Raw genomic sequence first — 15,376 nt, 5'->3', positions numbered from 1 at the left:
TTTCGAACTGAACGTCTGAAGCCTCACTTCACTACCCCTTTAGAAACTCCTAGACCAGAGAGACACAAACGAGCCAGACTTCTCATAAATGCTCAGGCCCATAAATGCCCTCCATCTGTTTCCTTCTTCCCAGAATGATCGCCGATAAAAATCAGACCAATAAACCTCAGAGGCATTTTGAAGTCGGCCAATCCATCATCTCCAAGTTTAGACATTTTACAACACAGTGGGAACCCGTTCCATTCAAATGGGTGTAGATAAGGAAAACTCTTAGAAATGGGAAAAAGATAACAAATCCAGAAAGGAGCGTGGGTGTGGATGTGTTTTTGAAGGATGGGGAAGGGGCTGAGAACACATAAACTGAACTTGGCGTTCCGACAGAAATAAAAAAAAAGCGGGCAAATTGTGCACTGTGCCATGTTCTTTTCACTTGCCGCTTCCTGCTCTCTGCCCCACCAGACACTAAAGCCTTTCTAGTTCTGGTACATGGCCCTGGAGCCTTCCAATGGGCTCATCACACTTACCATGCTGAGCCACGAAGCACTTAAACATCCTAGCTCTTGCCAATAAGGATTCCCTCTTCTGGCAAGGGCCATGAACTACAGAAATCTGTATTCCAGGTGCTTCCATCAGTGATGGCGTGACCTTGGTAAAGTCCCTCTATGTCTCTGCATCTATGTGTTGGCCTTTATGAGCAAGGGACAAGCCTCCTAATTTTGGGGGGCCTGATAAGGAACCACCCAGGCAGGCAAGAGCAAACTCCTGAGAATGATTTGCTGTAGATCCATTAATTCCCAGGACCTATCAGACGCTATCCCTTCTAATAAATGTTGACACTATAGCTTCTAGCAAAGCTCTTAACATCCGACACCACTGGCAAATACCTCTGTGCTGTCCAACCTGGCCGTCATCAACCATTAGCTATTGACATGAGGGGAGTGAGACTGAAGAACTGAACTGTTTCTTTTTTTAAAATATTTTTATTGATTTCAGCCCTAGCTGGTTTGGCTCAGTGGATAGAGTGCTGCCCTGCGGACTGAAGGGTCCCAGGTTCGATTCCGGTCAGGGGCACATGCCTGGGTTGCGGGCTTGATCCCCCAGTGGGGGGCGTGCGGGAGGCAGCCGATCGATGATTCTCTCTCATCGATGTTTCTATTACTCTCTCTGAGACTCTTCCTTCCTCTCTAAAATCAATAAAATATATTTAAATATATATATTTTTTTTTTATTGATTTCAGAAAGGAAGGGAGAGGGAGAGAGAGATAGAAACATCAATGATGAGACAGAATCATTGATCGGCTGCCTCTTGCACGCCCCCTACTGAGGATCGAGCCCGCAACCCAGGCATGTGCCCCTGACCGGAATCGAACCAGGGACCTTTCAGTCCGCAGGCCAGAGCTCTATCCACTGAGCCAAACCAGCCAGGGCCTGAACTGTTTCTTTCTATTACCTTAATTTGAAAGAGCCGTATGTGGTATAGTGGCTACACTCCTGGACGGGGGAAAGCTGAACTGTCTTCATTACCATTTGAAGAGAGCCTACCTGTGGCTGCTCAACGTGGGTGGCCTCTGGATTCTTAGTACCTTGCAAAGACTTCTTACTTGCAAATTTTCTATCACCCCACCCTGTCATAAATCTCTTAACTGCTTCATTCTACTCTGGAGCCCAGATCTCGGAACAGAGACAGGCGCCCTTTTCTCTTCACTGGACAGACAGGGGGAAGTTTCCTCGCTCGGCAGCCTCACCGGGTTCTCTGCTCTCCAGAGTTTCAAGCTTCTCGGACTCCCTCCACATCACCTTTGTGCCTCTGTCTCATTTTATCCAGCATGTTCCTCTCGCGGTCCGTGTATGTGTTCTCTCATGTCTTGTTTTGGTGTGAGGGGCCACTAGCTCAGTCTACCATGTGGCCTTTGGTAAGCACAAGCTGACTTTGATCTATGCCACATGTTTAGCAGACACAACTCAGGGGCACCACCACCTCTCCGATTACTGTACCACTTAACCAAACACAAAAGGACATTCGGGAGTGGACTTACCGCTTCACCCGCCCAGTAGTGTCCTGACTCAATTCTTTCATTCTTTCTTCTACTTTGTTCAAAAGCTGCGATTAAAAGAAATCAAATCAATGGGCTTCTAGAATAGGCTGAATGGAACTGCGGCTAAATGACAGAGCAGGAGCTTGAGGCTGTGTTGACAGAGCTGTGTGAACTGGGGGGTACCCAAATACACCTGCTCCTCCCCTCCCTACACAGCAGCCTCCATGGGTTCTGCATCCCACACTAACCAGTCCCCGTGCTGCTGACCTAACCTCGGTCTAAGTTACCAAGGAAACAATGGGAAAGGGGGAGGCTCAAGGGTAATGCAGATATAACATCTCGGCTAAAGCTTTACATTCCATTCGCTGCGGTGGACAGTAAAATCAGTCCTCAAGCTGTCAAGGGAAAAGTGGCGGCCAGGTTCCTACAAACGACTGAGGATGAACTATTTCGCTTCTAAAACCACTCATTGTGGAGGGAGGAACGTCTACTGTTCGCTGGGAAGTCAGCAATTAAGTGAAATCATTGTAACATTATGAAACGGAGCTGGCTTTGGGACCCTCAAATACTCGAGTAAGTAACCGTGAAAAACCAACACTGTCAACTTCTTTGCCTTCTGCATCGCCGTCGTAACTCTGAAGGTCCAGCAGCACCAATCCATGTGGGTAAATTCTCAGATTGGCAAAGCTACGAAGGAAAGCATAATTTTAAGTTGAGGAAGTGTATCAAAAGGGGGAAAAAGATGTCAACCAATTCAAAGGAAAGACCAATTCTCCTCTGCCCCTCCCCCCCAAATTACATACTTAACCCTGCTGCTGCCTTTTTAGAGCCACTTAGGGACAGGGAAGCCACCAAGCATTCAGGAAAGATTTAGAGTCACCAAACACTAAGGTTTTCAAAACAGGTTCTTGGGCCCAGAAAGTCATTCAGTAGCAAGTTCTGTGAATCTGATTTTTAAGAAGCTTTCCCAGCACGTGATTCAGCCAGGTCTAGTGACCACGGGGAGAGAGGGTGGGAGGGGCCAACTAGGTTCTCCCCATTAACCTTCAGAATTCAAACAGAGCCATATACACTGAGTGGCCAGATTATTATGATCTCTGAACGTATAATAATCTGGCCACTCAGTGTATATCCTATATAATAACAGGCTAATATGCAAATTGTCCCCTTGACCAGGAGTTCGACCAGCAGGCAGGCAGGCCAACTGCCCATGTCCCCTCCCCCTGGCCAGGCTGGCCGGACCCCACCCAGGCACGAATTCATGCACCGGGCCTCTAATATATATATACTGAGTGGCCAGGTTATTATGCGTGCAGCGATCATAATAATCTGGCCACTCAGTGTACATAACACAGGGACACAGAAAAGTGTGGTGATAGCCTGAGGGAAAGGGGGGAGAGGGGATGTGGGGTAGATGGGGAGGTAATGGAGACAGAAAGACTTTGCTTGGGGTGATGGGCGCACAATGCCTTGTGCAGATGATGCTTTGTTGTGTTGTACACTTGAAACCTGTATGGTTTTGCAAACTAATGTCACCCCAATAAATCCAATTAAAAAAAAAAAAAGGAAAACCAGAGCCGGTTATTTCCGAATGCAGGCAGGTGGTGATTAAATTCGCTAAGTTCAGGGTCAGCACACTCCCTGCAGCCTGCAAACCAGATCCAGCCCGCAGCACGTTTTGTAAAGCCCGCACTCTAAACATGGTTTTTACACTTTTAAAGAGCGCTTTTCTTTTAATAAAGGAGAATATGCAACAGAGACTTTATGTGACTCCTTACAGAAAAAGCTTCCTGACCCCCAATTTGGTGGATCTGAGCAGCATTTCTGATGAAATAAAAATGTGAGAGTATCACATGCATTAAGAGTTAATTATTTGAAAAAAAAAGAGTTAATTATTTGAGGAAGCATTTTTTCAATTATACTGTATATTTGTACCGTATATACACAGATGTGTATGTGATGATGTGAAGTTATTTCCTACTATGAGTCATGGTTAAAGACATATTTGAAATATACTAAATTAGAAGATGAATTCTGTTCAGAGACTATAGGCAGTGTGCTTGGATGTAAAAACACCCTATTGTCTGTGTCCATGGGCTACTCACATATGCATACAAGTTCTTTGGCTGATCACTTCCACTTCCCACCTACCCACCCTCCCTCCCCCTGGGCATGGGATTTTTGTTGAAGTGCTCCCAGGCGATGCTGCTGTGCCGATAAGGCCAAGAAGCACTGAATTCTAGCCTCCTCCTAAAAACTGTCAACGAAGGGAAAATAAAATCCCTGGACACCACCACTCTCTACCACCCTTTGAACCCCTCCCCCATTCCTGAAGTGCTCAGATGTAAAGAGGACCACTTCGGGCCATCTCACCTGCCGTTTTTGTTTATGTAGGTCGCTAAGTAGCCGTGGTCCTGCCAGGTGTGCACCGACTCGGTCATCCCCTGCTCCTGGAAAATGGACTGGAGGCCTTTTAGGATGGTCTCGCTGTCGGCTAGAGGAGGGAGAAGGCAAAGTGGTCAGAGGAATCACGTTCAGAAGAAAAGCCAGTAGAAACACAGTGTGATGACTGAACTTTATGAGAAAACCTGAACAACGAGTAGCCAGAGTCCCATTTGTCATGAGCTATAAAGATTCTCGAGCCCTGGCCTGTTTTGGCTCAGTGGATAGAACGTCAGCTTGCGGACTGAAGGGTCCTGGGTTCGATTCCGGCCAGGGGCACATGCCCAGGTTGTGGGCTCGATCCCCAGTAGGGGGAGTGCAGGAGGCAGCCGATGGATGATTCTCTCATCACTGATGTCTCTCTCTCTCTCCTTCTCCCTTCCTCTCTGAAATCAATAAAAATATTTTTTTTAAAAAACAAGATTCTCGACCCTGCAAGGAGAGGATACAGATTTCCAGGTAACACAAAAGAACACAGTTAATTTAAAGATCCAGAGATGAAATCATCTTGGATTATCCATATCCAGGTGGGTCCTAAATGCAATGATGTGTCCTTATAAGAGACGGAAGAGGAGAAGACACAGGGAGAAAGCACAGGTGATGTGAAGGCAGAGGTAGAGATTGGAGTGATATGTTACAGAAAACCGAAGAAGAACAAAGCAATACTTAGAGAGATGGAGTTACATTTATTACGTGCGGGTCCAGAGGAAAATGTATCTCAAATTCTGGGCCCCAACATGCAGGAATTCTCCCTATTTATATGTTTTTACCTTCTTTGTCTTCCAAATATGGGGTGTTTCCGGCCCCTTTTGCAAGTTCTTAAAGAGCCTGTATGTGTTGGACCTTGAGACCTCAACCAGAGGCCTGGCCTGGCGCCAGCAATGATAACCTTGTCTGGGGAAGGTTTAATGGCCTCTCTGAAGTGGGAGTAGTCTTAGCAAGCAAGAATTTACAGAAGCCAAATAGCAGGGTTAAAATTTCAAACGGCAGTTTTTATATAAGATGGATGCTTCAATAAATCACAGACCAAGGACACCTGGAGCCACCAGAAGCTGGATGAGCAACCAGGACCCTCCCCCAGAGCCTTCAGAGGGAGCGTGGCCCTGTCTATACTTTGTTTTCCAACTTCCAGCCTCCAGACCTGGGAGTCTGGAATAAGTTTCCATTTTAAACCACCCATGTTTAATACTTGATTACAGCAGCCCCTAGCAGACTAATACACCCCCCCCCCCCCGAAATTCCTATTTTCAGCTTCACTTACACAGGATCAAATGGAATAGCAAAAATGGCAGTGAACGGGTGAGTGAGTTTGGGGTTGTGATACCCTCATTGCTCTGTGTTTGGGGATCCTCTGAATCCCCAAACACAGAGCAATGAGGGTATCACAACCCCAAACTCAAGGACACCATTTAGAACAAAACTAGATGACTGGGCGTACCTGCAAACCCCAAAATAGGAGTAGGTGGAGACAAGCGGGACAGAGCCCAGAGATCTGTGTGGTACCAGCAGTTGTAGAGAGGAAGTTGAGAAAGCAAAGGGACTTCAAACTGCTCTGCCCCCCCCCCTGCATTAAAACACAGTGGTTGACCCACAGGGAAGGGGGCACTCCTCCCTTTGAGAAGGCAGCACCCAGCAGGCCAAAGGAGGGAGAGCAGAGGACCTGGGCAGGGCCGGAGAATGTCAGGGTGGCCCTCTGGACAACCCAAGTGAACTGAGGCCACTTCTAGGAAAAAGCTCCACTTCCGGGAGAGATTTCTGGAGCAGAATCCACACCACACCCCCATGGGAACACAGGCATCGACCAACACAGGCATCGACCAACACGAGCAGTGACCTTGTGTCTCATTCAAGTTTCACTCATTCCCAGGAAAACCGTGCCTATGGGAAACTCATTTGGCAGAAAATGATCTAGCTGGCTTCTCTATTCTGATATTGGGTTCAGGAAATTAAAAGGGAAGGTCGGAATGATACCCTCAGAACTGAATTCTCCCCCACCTACAAAAATCCTGATTTCAAACTTGACGAAAAGAACTGACCTCGTTCAGTTTGTGTTTGTCAAGGAAGCCTGGTGAGGTCAGGCCACCGTGTATGTTGTTGTGGAGAGCAGGCGAGTGAAGACCACTGGAGCCCAGACCGAATTAAAATTTAGGGAGCCTTTATTAGCCGGCCGGCCGGCGACTGCTCTGCCTTTCTCCATGCAGGGAGTCCAGAGAGCAGCAGAGACCCTTTGAGCAAGACCAATTTTAAGCACATTAACCACATCCTGTTTTTGCAGAGCAAGCAACCCAAGACAAAACAGTTTTCCCCAATCAATGTCAGGATCATGCCATTGACGACCATGTTGTTCACAGGGTCATCCTGTTCTTCAGAAAGCTGACAGTGTTCTGTGAAAGAAGGCCTACATGCTGGGAAGGGGCCATGAGACCCTATCTCAAGGCCTGGCCTGGTGTCAGCACTGACAGCTCTGTCTGGGGCACAGTCCACGGCCTCTCTGGAAGCATGCTCAAAAATTCCCACTCTCCAACAGTGTGACTGAAGGGCAGAGTGGTAAAGACAAGTGTGCCCAGCATACCCCAGCGGTACTTAACCCTGAAGAGGAGGAAAGCCGCTTTGAAATTCTTCAATCCTCCTTGGCTAGAACAGATGTTTTCTGTTTTGAAAATGTATCAAACAAGTCATCACTCCTGGTCAATGGCCTGAAGGCTGGCTTCTGTTGGCACGTTACAAAACGGAACACAAATCCCTAGGCTGGTGAAGAGGACAATGTAGGCAGGGCTGTGGGAAGCCGCCCGTTGCCTTCACTAGCAGAGAGGTGTGGACAAGGAACCCGGAAGGCTGGTTAACCTTGAAGCTCTGAAAGGTCAGAGCCAAGCACCCACTGTCTAGTTGAAACAAAGGGAGCGGGAGCAACTTGCACCTTTTAGTCTTATGTACATCCTTACTCATTGGCTATTACTGGAATTGCCTGCCTAGAGCTATGGGTATATCCCATAGTCTTAATAAAAGGGATTGCTAGGCTGGAGCAAAGCGTAGTCCTTCCTCTTGAGCTGGGCTCCCGCCTGGCCCCCAATATTTCCAAATTTATATTTTCTAGTCTCTTTCATTTGTGTGCGGCCTCCTCCAGAGCCTGAACCCTGAACCTGAACCCTGAACCCTGAACCACGCGGGACGTGTGTGTGGGGGGGGGACACTCACACAGGGCCCCCTGTGTGTCACTGGCCACACTGGACAGTGAAGGAGGACCCCAGCCCAGAGGCTGAGCTGGGGGTTGTCTCTGTGTGATACACGCACAGCCTTTGACTGCTGGCCGAGTCCAGCGTGGAGACCAGCCCCTATTCTAACCAGCACTGTTAGCAAAGGCACTGCTTGGGCTAATGGAGGCCCTCCCGCCAGGTTTCAAACTGGAAAGAAAAAAAAAAACACAATACAAGAGAAATCCAGTTTGACACGTTACTTATTTCTATACTTTGGGTTTACCGGTCCCGTCCCAGTTCAGCAGAAGGAGGCCAGGTCTGAATGTTTATTTCTGGCTGTCACCACCGCCCGGTCCACATGGGCACCGAGTGTGCCGGTCCTGCCACTGACACGAAGACCAGGCCATTTCGCCCACTGTCCACTTCAGCTCATCTTCACCTTATTCCTGACCTGGGGACTCCCCTGTTACCCACCCTGCCCCCAGCCCATGGCTAAGACTCCAGAAAGGGGAGCCAGAGCTGAAACAGCTGTCCAGCATCTCTCTTCCAGAATCATGGTTTTCAGGAGAAAATCAAAGACATGAGCTCCACTTTTCAGAGTTTCTAGAACACCTAGACCAACATCTAGACCAGTGGTTTGCAATCCTAGCTACACATTAAAATCACAGGGGGAGTCCTAGACGGTTTGGTTCAGTGGATAGAGCGTCGGCCTGCGGACTGAAAGGTCCCAGGTTCGATTCCGATCAAGGGCACATGCCCGGGTTGCAGGCTCGATCCCCAGTGGGGCGTGCAGGAGGCAGCCGATCAATGATTCTCTCTCATCATTGATGTTTCTATCTCTCTCCCCCTCTCCCTTCCTCTCTGAAATCAATAAAAATATATTTAAAAAAAAACACGGGGGGAGTTTTTAAAATTCTGATGCCACATCCTAGACCAGTGGTCGGCAAACTCATTAGTCAACAGAGCCGCAGTTTGCCGATCACTGTCCTAGCCCAATTAAATGAAAATCTGGAGGTGGGACTCAGGCACCAGTATTTTTAAAGATCCCAGGGAAAATCCAAGATGCAGCCACAGTTGAGAAGCACTGATCTAACCACTAGATACAAAAAGAGAGAAATCCCCACAATATCCTAACTAATTAACTCAAGTCACCAAAATTTCAACCTTCATGCCTGTCTAGGAGCATGTAATATGACCAAGCAAAATGTACTTGACTCTAGCAGGGTTCCTCAACTGAGGTTGACAATATGGTTCAATGTCTGTCCTCTCCCTCCACAGGACTTCGGTAAACCCAGCCATACCCACTAAATGTGAGTACCTCACCCCCTTATGGAAAAAAGGGCCCCATTCCTCAATTGCCCAGGGTCAGAACACCTTGAAAACTACTAGGTACCGTATTTTCCGGCGTATAAGACAACTTTTTAACCCAGGAAAATCTTCTCAAAAGTCGGGGGTCGTCTTATACGCCGGGTGTCATCTTACAGGGTGGATATATCCCAAACTCTGTATTTTAACTGGAAAAGTTGGGGGTCGTCTTATACGCCCAGTCATCTTATACGCCAGAAAATACGGTACTCTACACACAAGTGAAAATGAGCCTGGGTCAGAGCATACCCAACTTTGGCGACACAAGAGAGCAATGCCATAAAATGCCTACAATTGAGAAAATTCCACAGTAGCTTCAAATTCTAAAGGAGATAGAGCCACCTGCTTTCAAGTAGACATAGTAAACCAAACCAGGCTAATAAAATGCTGTTTGGCAAAAGTTCTTAGAAAACTCTGGCCAGGCAAGAATGATGCGTACTAATAAGTAGCATAGTACTCAGAGCCTTCCAAAGTGTGCAGGACCATAGCCGCCTGTCCCAGGGCAAAATGTGCCCTCTGTCCCCTGGAACGCTCAATGCCCCCATTTCCAGATCAATGCCCACTTTCGTGTGCGTTTATTCAGCAATAATTTTAACATGCGTGCGGAGGAGCGGGGTGAAGGCCTAAGGTTCATCTCCCTTCCTCATTTTCTCCCAGGGATCCATTTATTGGCTTAAGAGAATGAACCTCAGTCCTCTGACCCTGATCATCAACTCCAGATGCCCGAATCCCAAATCTGTACATGCAGGAGGAACCTGTCTCCCGCCCCAACTGCTCACCCGACTCTCCTCTAAGGAACCCGCACTAGTGTTCATTCCCTCCATCCCTGTGGTCTGGGGTACTACCATTTCATCACTGATCCATCAGATGTGCATAAATTAAGATGAGCTGTTCCCACACAACTTTAGTAGCCCAACAAATTGAAGGATTCGTGTTGAATAAAAATCTAAGACACCAGGCACCCTGGCAAAAAGGGGGGAAAACATTTGTTATATCCCCACTTCTTCAGCTTTAAGAGGCTAAAATGCTGTAACCCTCTTAACAAAGTGGATTCCATTAGAAGGCTGCCCTCGGGAAATAGACAATCCAGAAAAACTTTTTTAAAAATATATATTTTATTGATTTTTTACAGAGAGGAAGGGAGAGGGATAGAGAGTTAGAAACATCGATGAGAGAGATACATCAATCAGCTGCCTCTTGCACACTCCCCACTGGGGATGTGCCCGCAACCAAAGTACATGCCCTTGACCGGAATCAAACCTGGGGACCTTTCAGTCCGCAGGCCAACGCTCTATCCACTGAGCCACACCGGTTTCGGCCAGAAAAACTCTTGACTCTCTCCATCAATGGCCTTAACTTGCACCTTGAAGTCTTTTTCCATTTCAAAAACTGCAACTAAGCCCTGATTGGGTAGCTCAATTGGTTACAGTGTCATCCCAATACACCAAGGTTGTGGGTTTGAACCCTGGGCAGGGTACATAAAAGCATCAACCTACGAATACATAGCTAAATGGAACAAGTCGATATTACTGTTTCTCTCTCTCTCTCTCTCTCTCTCTCTCTCTCTCTCTCTCTCTCTCCCCCCCCCCTTCCTCCCTCCCTCCCTCTTTCTCCCTCTGTCTCTTTCTCCCCCTACACCCCCTCTCTAAAATAAAAGAATTTCAAAAAACTTCAAATAAGACAACTTAGGATAAAAGGTGTTGGGGTTTCTTTAAACTACCCAGTCCCAGTCTCTGCCTTACTGGAGGCCACCCTTTCCGCAGGACAATTACCACACCAGCCCGCCACCAGCCTGCTGGGATCAGGGGCCAGAGCTGCACTAGTCTCACCTATGAAAGTAGGGGGGTTAGGGGGTTGGAATAGACAATTTGTGGCCATATTCCTTTCCGCTCTTTCTCTCACACATTCAAGCAGCTATGAAAGTAGGAGATGAATTTCTATTCTTGTCAAACTTATCTTCAATTATGCAGGCTGGAAATTCCACCGCCAACACTCCCCCCCCCCCCAGTTTCTTTGTCTCCTAGGTCTCTCTTCCACAACAGCTCAAGCTATTTAAGTTCCATGGGGTGGTTCATTATCCCATCACTGCACCGTGCCCAAGTGGTGAGGCCCAAAGCCCAGCCTCCTGCCGGCCCATCTCCCACTCCCCAGACCCTGATGTTTCCAGAGCCCTGTACCGACCTCCTACCAGATTATCCACTCACTCTGGCTGGCCTCCCACACCGACACTTCCCCTTTAAGTCCAGGTCAGAGGGCCCTTCAGTGGACAGGGCCCACCGCCACTCCATCACCTGCGTGAGCAGCTCATGGCAAGAGGAAGCCAAGATGCGGGTATCCTTTCCTCATATCCCGAGACTCTGATGTCAGAGCACCTAAAAGCCAGAGTTGGGCTGTGCAGTTTCTCTTCCCACATAAACCAGCTTTCTGGTTTTCTTGACAGGCCTCTGCACTCCAATACAGTGTGAAGTCATTCAAGTATCTGATTCAAAACTCCGCTCAGAGGGCCTAATCTTGACAGTGGGCGGTGGATACGCAGCCTTGGTCAAAACTCCAAGAACTGTACACTAAAATGCACTCTATGTAGATTATATTAAGTTAAAACAAAAGCCTGTTCCAGCCTTACCACCATGACTGGCTTAACCCCTCTGAGACCAACAAAAGAGTACAGCATTCCTCTCACCCAAGCAGCTGGCTCACAACTGCCTAAGGCTTACAGAACGTCTTCTGAACTCCCCCAGGATATGCTAGGTAGAACCAAAAACATAAATGTTGACCGGCAGTGAGTCCAGATCACTGAAGTCAAGTGATATACAGAAACAGTCCTCATACTTCACAAGAGCTTAAATTTAAAATGACATTAAGATTGTTTTAATTTTTGCCCGGCTGGCATGGCTCAGTGGTTGAGCATCAACCTATGAACCAGGAGGTCATGGTTCAATTCCTGATCAGGGCACATGCCTGGGTTATGGGCTCGATCCCCAGTGTGGGGCATGCAGGAGGCAGCCGATCAATGATTCTCTCTCATCAATGTTTCTATCTCTCTTTCTCCCTTCCTCTCTGAAATCAATAAAAAAAAAATTTTTTAATAGAAAAAAAGATTTAAAGAAAAGATTGTTTTAATTTTTAAATTTTAACCTAGTGTCTGTGTATCAGGAGTCTTCTCACACATTCAGAGGCCTGATGCATTTCCAGGGATTAAAGTGAAGGTCAAGCAGATGGTTTCCTTAGGACAGCTTGGTCTTACAGTCCCACGTCCAGTTCTTTAGGTAACAGCAGCAAGATGATTAATCTCCTCGTACAAAACCCAAGCCAATAGGAATGTTCGGAACATGATTCATAATAATCAAAATGTGCAAATACCCCAATTGGCCAAAATGTTATAAATGGATAAGCAAAACATGGTTTGTTCATACCTCGAACTATTATTATTGAGCAATAGAAGAAACACAGCACTGACACACGCTGCACCATGGATGGCCCTTGAAGTCACGACGCTGAGTGAAAGGAGCCAGTCACACAGGACCATATACTACATACCCTCATTTATCTGACATAGCCAGAGAAGGCAAACCCCTAAACACAAAGGGCAAATTAGTGGGTGCCAGGGCTGGGAGGAATGGGGAGGATGCCTAAGGGGCCCAGGTTTCTGTCTGGGGTGATGAAAATATTCTACAATTGTGGTGACAGTAGCCTGACTCTGAATATACAATGGATACCAAAATCCAGAAATGCTCAAGTGCCTTATATAAAACTAGAGGCCCAGTGCTAACACTGGGCCACCTGCCCTCTCCCAGAAGGAATCATTTGAGCATGCTCGGACTCCATGGGCTGAGGGACATCTTTTCAGACACGAGGAAGGAGTCAAGTCAGGCCAGAGCTGTGCAAGAGAAAAGGGGATGGTCACCAAGACAGGAGGCAGAGACGAGGTCAAGGCCTTAAAGGGCCCTCTCTAGGGACTGCACCCATCCCAACAGGAAGAAGTTAAAGGTGTGACACAAAAGCAGGCCCCGGGCATATAAAAGAGACATGCCAGTCGGCAAGAGGGGACGTGCAGGGTTTGAGGTTAGAGAACAGGAGAAGACTGAAGGTACCTAAACCAGGAGATATGACCAGCCCTTACCTTTAGCTGAAAACTGCCACCCGCAGTCCACCATGAGGTGTGAAAGGGGTCCCAGCTGCAACCTGCCACCTCCCCCTTGCCCCTGTTGTCACAGAGCAGCGGGATGAGAACAAGTTCCAGGCTGGCCTGAGGTCAGAGAGCAACGGTTCCCTTCAGCTCGACCCGGGAGAACAGATTTCTTTCCCCAAGTAGTAACTGTTTTTACTACTTTTCTTATCCAGGAAGGAGCACTAACCAGCAGCAGGAATAGCCAGCTCTCTTCCCACGAACTTTAGGTGGGCAGAATCCTTTACAGGTCAGACCTATGACCATTTATGTTTCCATAAACAATTCTAGGGTTTCTGCCAAGTTTCTGTGCCGGGCTATGAATCAAAAATAAAATAGCCTGGCCTAACTGGTTTGGTTCAGTGGATAGAGAGCTTCAGTTTGCGGACTGAAGGGTGCCGGGTTCGATTCCGGTCAAGGGCACGTGCCCAGGTTGTGGGCTCTGTCCCCAGTGGGGGGCGGGCAGGAGGCAGTCGATCAATGATTTTCTCTCATCATTGATGTTTCTATCTCTCTCACCCTCTCCCTTCCTCTTTCTCTCTAAATAAATTATATATACATATACATATATATATATATATATATTTTTTTTAAATAATAAAATAAAATAGCCTGGGTTGTGGGCTCAATCCCCAGTGTGGGGCGTGCAAGAGGCAGCTGATCAATGATTCTCATCATTGATGTTTCTATTCTATTTCTCTCTCTCCCTCTCCCTTCCTCTCTGAAATCAATAAAAAAAAAACCCACATTTTTTAAAAATAGCATTTCCAGCTCTAGCAGGTTTAGCTCAGTGGATAGAGCCTCAGCCTGTGGACCAAAGGGACCCATTTTCGATTTCGGTCCAGAGCATGTACCTTGGTCTCAGGCTCCTCCCAGGCCCGGGACCTGGTAGGGGCACGTGCAAGAGGCAACCAATCGATGTGTTTCTCTCACATTGATGTTTCTCTCTGTCTTTTCCTCTCTCTTCCACTCTCTAAAAAACAGATCAATGGAAAAATATCATCAGGTGAGTGAGGATTAACAACAAAAAACAACATTTCCAGAGATAAAGGAGTTTGCACTTTGTGACGTCAGAAATCACCTTTCTGTAAAGAGCTGATTCTGCCCTGACTGGTTTGGCTCAGTGGATAGAGCATTGGCCTTCGGACTGAAGGGTCCCAGGTTCGATTCCAATCAAGGGCATGTACCTTGGTTGCGGGCACATCCCCAGTGGGGGGTGTGCAAGAGGCAGCTGATCAATGTTTCTCTCTCATCGATGTTTCTAACTCTCTATCCTTTTCCCTTCCTCTCTGTAAAAATCAATAAAATATGTATTTTTTAAAAAGATAGAATCATAAAGAGCTGATCCTGAGGCGGCCCAGCACTTTCCCTTCTGACTTTGACCAGGGCAGACTCAGCGGAGACATTTAGGTCTTCCCCCTTCAGAATGGACCTCCAAGATCACTCAGCACCTAGAAGGCACTGGACAATGAAGCGTGACCACAGAACAGCACAGAGATGAAAGACAAAGGACACAAGTCAGAACTCAGACACAGAGAGGGGCGTGTGAGCTGATGGATTCCAGATGAGAAAAAGGCCATTTTTACAGATGGCTCTGAAGCAAGCCACGGGACTTGGCGAAAAGGCAGCAAAGTTGTTCTGTAAGGGGTCACATAGGAAAGATTTCAGGCTTTACAGGCCAAAGCAGGTCTCTGTCACAAATGTGTGTTTACGTGTTTTACCACCCTTTAAAAATGCCAAATTTATTCTCAGCTGGAGGGCCATACTAAAATAGGCCAGAGAGCAGGCTTTGGCCCAGCGCCTTAGTTGGTTGATTCCTGGGATAAAGTGTTTTCAGCTCTAAATTTCTAACCAACAGGCATAGGGACACTTAGCTGTACTTCTACAACCTGAATTTCCAGAAGCGATGTTCTTAAAATCTGAGGAATATATCCTATATTCAAGTTAGCAACTTATTAAATGTGGGGAGACTGGGGGAAGCCAGCTAATAACCTACATAATTAGGAACCCTGCTTTCTTTTTAAAAAAATCTATTTTTTATTGATTTCAGAGAGGGAGGAAGAGATAGTAACATCAACAATGATAATTATTGATTGGCTGCCTCCTACACACCCCCTACTTGGGATCGAGCCCCGAACCTGGGCATGTGCTCTGCTGGGAATTGAACCGTGACC

General features: G+C 47.2%; 1 protein-coding gene across 1 annotated transcript in view; it reads right to left on the bottom strand.

The window, feature by feature from the left end:
• SMS (spermine synthase) overlaps positions 1-15,376 on the bottom strand; it is a 55,868-nt gene that overhangs the window by 26,418 nt on the left and 14,074 nt on the right. Inside the window, exons 2-4 of the mRNA XM_079765546.1 lie at positions 4,410-4,530; positions 2,633-2,723; positions 2,037-2,101 (exon numbers count right to left, since the gene is read on the bottom strand). Coding sequence (XP_079621672.1) covers positions 2,037-2,101; positions 2,633-2,723; positions 4,410-4,530 — 277 coding nt within the window. The remainder of the gene's footprint in view (positions 1-2,036; positions 2,102-2,632; positions 2,724-4,409; positions 4,531-15,376) is intronic.

Source organism: Cnephaeus nilssonii (assembly GCF_951640355.1).
Source record: "Cnephaeus nilssonii genome assembly, chromosome: X".
Classification (NCBI taxonomy): domain Eukaryota; kingdom Metazoa; phylum Chordata; class Mammalia; order Chiroptera; family Vespertilionidae; genus Cnephaeus; species Cnephaeus nilssonii.
Note: the sequence above shows the minus strand (reverse complement) of the source record. Positions and strands in the feature narration are given on the sequence as shown.